Below are 5,076 nucleotides of genomic sequence, written 5' to 3' on the forward strand. Positions count from 1 at the left end.
TTAAGGCATCAAACTGCTAAGAAAACCCCGAGTTTTTGTAATAACTGGATAACAAAATTGTTGTTTTTCTTGAGCCAGAATCTTGATGAGAAACTCTGAAATTTGTTCAGAAAAAATTTCAGCAGTATTTATTATTCAGGTAAAAGATATTTTCTTTGTTGCAATAGAGTTTTGTCGAAGTAAATGGATTGTGAAGTCAGTAATACAAACGGACACTATTAGCTACTTATTATACTTGTTCCTTATCTTGTTTACTGTCCCTCTAAATTAGGTAACTCGCGGTACGATACGATTTACATCGTCGCCCGCGCACCTCAGTCCTCCGTCTACACGACGTCGGATTGAGAGTGCGTATGTCCTTCTTACTGTGCAATCTATTACTTACAGCTCTCTAGTTATATATTACAGGTACATACATTAAGTCCTCCGTCTACACCACGTCGGACTGAGATTATAGATTACAGTTTCTACAAGTTTTTTTGACAAAATAGCTTACTAGATACAACTCTTCACCACTGAGAGAAAAGAGGCGGAGTTGGGGATTAGAGGACTAAAGACATTGCAATGGAGGTATCCAACTAGAGAACAATGCAATATGCCCATGGCATACACTCACAGTCTACTGCCATAACAAAATAAGATGACCAACATCCAATCAATGACAATAAATTGGTGGTATAACAACAGCTGCATGCACATTTCCTACTGTACAAAAGATATCAAAACAGTCTGAAGAAACACACATAGTCAGAATGAGTGGTCTAGTCACCCTACAAGAACATCATGCTAGGTTAGCAGTTGACCGTCTCGTAGCCTTGACCAGCAACGGTCTCTTAAGTATTGTAGTGCGCATGTTCAGAATTCCTTCACGATATGCCTCGATATCAAACCCTTTAGCGAATTTAATTGCGTAATTGAGCACAAGTCGCGCGACGACCAAGCGCATCTCCTGGTATGCAAAAGCTTTCGCAACGCATATGTGGGGTCCTAAGCATCATCATTCGATTAGCACCATTCCGAACACCCGGTACCAATAACACTGACCCGACGAGAAGGAGAACAAGGCCGTCCTCTCCGTTCTGGAGCCAGGGCCAAGACCACCAGGCAGCCATCTTTGTGGATGAAAATTCTGTTAAAAATCGCATATGAGCGCCTACTTCGCCATTTATTGAATGGCAGTGCCCTCACCAAGGGGTCTGGCCAGTAATTTTCGGGACTAGTTTGTTGTGAATAAGCCGCGAGAGCTACGATTGTTCCTCCTGGGATATATTTCCCTTCGATAGTGGCACCCTCCGCAGGGACGATGCGCGGAAGAAAGAATGGCGAACCGAGACGAAGCGCCTCCTGTAGAATAGCGTTGAGAAAGGGAAGCAGCGAGAGCTTGGTGGGGTCGAGGTCCCCAGCCCGGTCGGGGAAAGCGTTGTCCAGCTCTTCTTGCAACATAGCATAGTAGGTAGGGTTCGCCAACATGAAATAGAAGGCCAGTGCCATTGTTGTCGACGTGTTATCTGAGCCTGATAGCATCCGGATATCTATCTGTCTTTTGAAGGCGATGTATCATTATTAGCTCACCTCCTTGCATTGCTACAACGGCTTCAATTTCTAGATCTGAATGTGGTATCCGTTCACCGGTTTCAGGATTGCTGCTCAGCTGATTGTGGCAATGGTCAAATAGCCATCCATGGGGCAACGGTTGATTACACTGACCAAAAATGATGCAAGGTCACGGAGTTGAATATTGTCATTCGATTTGATTCGATTACGCATCATTGTGGCAGCAACATCTCGTAGACGGACCATAGATCTGCCTACAGGCAGGTGCCAGATGATATCCATGAGCCACGGTGTTTGCCCGACACTGGAGTTCGTTAGCGTTCGAAAGGCCAGATGAAAGATGAGATCCTATGCACCTATCGAGGAGAACGGTAGCGAGTTTTCCACCTTCAACCAACCTAAGCGGGTCATCACTTTTCATGAGTTCCTATACCACAGAAATGAGTCATAATAAAGTGTCAGCTTATCCCAAATTACAAATTCGTTACACCCTCCGAAGACCATATCTCCCTGTCTACGCTTTGAGAACAAATACACGTCATAGAATCGGACGACGTGCCATGAAGTCGTAAGCCCAGTGACTTAGAAGTCTTGACAGGTCAGTGGTTCCATCTTTGCTTTTAGATTGTCTGTCCTCTATGCTCTCCAACAATTCCCAGGCCCTATGCTCCATGTGAGGAAAAAACTGAGATACACTACGGACTGGTAAGTCAAAATTTGTGGCAGCTACCGTAAGTACGTACGCTGCGCCGGTAAATGCCGCAGACCAAAGCTTCTTGCGATCGTTGTGCAGCTTCTCCGTCTTTTGCTTGAAAAACAGAGACACGGCCTTGATCTGGCCCGGAGCGGTGTAGGATTCGCTCTTTTCCATATGAGCCTGCGCACTATAAATCGAATTTGCAGAGAGCGTGTTGATGGACAGTGTGTTCGGAGCTATGGAATAGAGGCTACGTGAAACAGGTATAAGTCAAAGAGACTTGAAGGCGTACCGATTCGCACAAAGGGTCCGTGGATACGATGGAGATCATCCAGGACTAGATGTCGCTTCCCTTTGTATGACACGTATGTCAGCCATAGGCTGCTTACCCACCACAAGCGAGGGCCTGGATAGGAAGCTAATGGGTGGAAGGGCGAAAAACGGTATGCAAGTGTACAAAGAACGAGAGAGGAGATGTAAGCGATAGTAAGGGTGAGCGTCGACTTGATAGACGCAAAGAGATCGTTGTTGCCGAGGTAGGTCGCAAGGAACAAGCTGAAATGGGCGAGGAGAAACGTAGCGGTTGCATAATCTCCCCTTACAGACCTCCGGTGAAGAAACAGCCAAGTGAGCTGTACATGTATATCGTGAGCTATGAAAGACATAAGATGACATTAAGATGAACATACAAAACCACCAAAGACCACTCGTAGGACAGGCGCGCTGACCTCGCAATTTATCGCCGTTACTGATTGCATGGCAAGGAATAGAGAGGACGCACCATGGTTGCGGTCCTTATTTATTCAAACACACGCGGTAGACAGTGATGACATGACGGAATACCGCGAGATGCTCTCACAAACATTTCATTGCACGATCCATTCAGCTCTGTCAGCTTGAACGTGAGAGCGGTCCATAAATCGCGCTCTGGGTATAATGTCAACTGAATAAATCGAGCCCTTGCTGCATCAGTACACGGAAGACAGACCTGAAGATGGACGCCCACCCAAGAATTTCAAACCACTGTTGAACTGTCAATAGCTTGACGTTAGTCTCTCAGAGCACGGTTATGAACGCTGTTTTCGCTCAATTTTGGATTTTCTTTTCGATGAGATGCAAACGCGGCAGACAAGTTTCGGTAGCGCAGTTTTCGGCATTGAGCGGCCCAGAGCGGCCCGCGCCATCTGCGAGCGGAGCTCCAAGTGCTAAGATCAGCGATCTATATCTGTTCCTAGTACACATATCAGGCTGCTCACAATAGGCCGTATAGATTCTTCTAGTGAGCTGCATCTGTTACTACATATCTGTTCATCAGACCCTTCGTCTTCGACATGAATGGTTTTCCCTTACACGACGTGCGTCAATAATCAATCCAGTGCTATCATGCCAGTGTCTGCGCATGGGCCTCAGTGAGACTCTGTAATCATGAGGGTATGCATCAAGATCATCCGATGTGGCTTATATCAGGGAACCGACGTCCAACAGTCAATCTACTGGGACCGATCAAACATCAAATATCCTCGCCAGCTGGATCTCATCAATAGACTTGTGCGCCATTGGAGGGTAGCCAACTGTAGTTGTTAGAGCGTAAGGTTTTTTATCATTGAATCACTGAACCTCAACTTTAGTAGGGCGTGGCGGGCGTCATACAGCCTACAATAAATGGGACAGTCGAGGCGCAGAGACTGCCCCTTCACCGGAACCTCGTCGCTTCATACATTATGGGTTTCATCAAAGTTCTCCTCCTCATCGCTGCTGCGAGCGCGCACTACATTGGCTTCAGACCTCCTTGCCCTCCTGCCTCGAAAGACGATCAAGTTTACACAGGGTCCTTATTCGAGAAAGTTGTCATTATTTTCGTAAATAGTGTACGGGTAAGGTTTGAGCCTCTTAGTGAGGTATCGATTAACATACCTACATCCTATCAGGTCGTAATTACCACCCTCTGCTTGGCGCACGCTGCGATGGTCATCTCACTTCACTATCCAAGTGCGACGGTCGCCCTCACGCCTCATCTCTGTCCTCACCCTTCATCGCAACTCAACTTGCTGGCAACTACATCGCCCCTGTTCCTCTTTGGTGTTTTCATCATCGGCCTCGCCGCCCTACTTCGAGTCTGGTGCTATACCACTCTCGGTACAATGTTTACCTACCGAGTCACCATCAAGCCCTCACATTCCCTTATCATATCTGGTCCATACGCCTACATGCGCCATCCCAGCTACACGGGAGTCCTTTTCCTCCTTATAGGATCCGCACTAACATTCCGCTCGGCTGGGAGCTATATTGACGAATGTGGGCTTATGGTGACACCAGTGAGATGGCTTATTCGTACATGGTACCTGTTCTCTATCTTTAGTATCTTTTCTCTCACACAGAGGGCGAAAGTTGAGGATGCTTTGATGCACGAGACATTTGGGGTGCAATGGATCGATTACAGCCGTACGGTTACCAAGAGCTTTATCCCGGGGCTGGTCTAGCTTAGGCAGGCAATACATACGATAGCGCAGATAGACAGGCTCCGACATTTAAAGTTAACACCATGAGGTGTCTGTATCGTACAAATATCCTGTCGAGGTAGACATGACCACTAAGTGAAATACGTCCTAAATGTGGCTGTACGAATATCATCGATACTATACCGTATTTCGAAGCGTGTAAGACAAAAACACGGAATAAAGCACTTCCCGGCGTATGTAAAACCGAAGACCTCTGGTACGTCACAGTCAACGGGTGTACTCTCTTCCGTGGTACTACATGGATCGTTAGTTGGAAAATTCCTATCCCTCGAGGGCAAGGCGCGATATGACAGACAGTTCAGGAAA

General features: G+C 46.8%; 2 protein-coding genes across 2 annotated transcripts; one reads left to right on the forward strand and one right to left on the reverse strand.

Annotated features, from left to right (window-relative positions):
* Window positions 1-781: 781 nt before the first annotated feature.
* Window positions 782-3,009, reverse strand: FIBRA_08690 (uncharacterized protein; the record flags this gene model as incomplete). The annotated part of the gene is made up of 10 exons (XM_012330322.1): window positions 782-987; window positions 1,045-1,129; window positions 1,189-1,514; window positions 1,573-1,651; window positions 1,708-1,858; window positions 1,911-1,981; window positions 2,043-2,064; window positions 2,298-2,487; window positions 2,544-2,883; window positions 2,941-3,009. The coding sequence occupies 10 exons, from the start codon at window positions 3,007-3,009 to the stop codon at window positions 782-784; spliced, it is 1,539 nt and encodes a 512-aa protein (XP_012185712.1).
* A 963-nt stretch (window positions 3,010-3,972) lies between these two features.
* Window positions 3,973-4,731, forward strand: FIBRA_08691 (uncharacterized protein; the record flags this gene model as incomplete). The annotated part of the gene is made up of 2 exons (XM_012330323.1): window positions 3,973-4,125; window positions 4,180-4,731. The coding sequence occupies 2 exons, from the start codon at window positions 3,973-3,975 to the stop codon at window positions 4,729-4,731; spliced, it is 705 nt and encodes a 234-aa protein (XP_012185713.1).
* Between the last annotated feature and the right edge of the window lie 345 nt (window positions 4,732-5,076).

Source organism: Fibroporia radiculosa (genome assembly GCF_000313525.1).
Source record: "Fibroporia radiculosa TFFH 294 genomic supercontigs, scaffold1993, whole genome shotgun sequence".
NCBI classification, from domain to species: domain Eukaryota; kingdom Fungi; phylum Basidiomycota; class Agaricomycetes; order Polyporales; family Fibroporiaceae; genus Fibroporia; species Fibroporia radiculosa.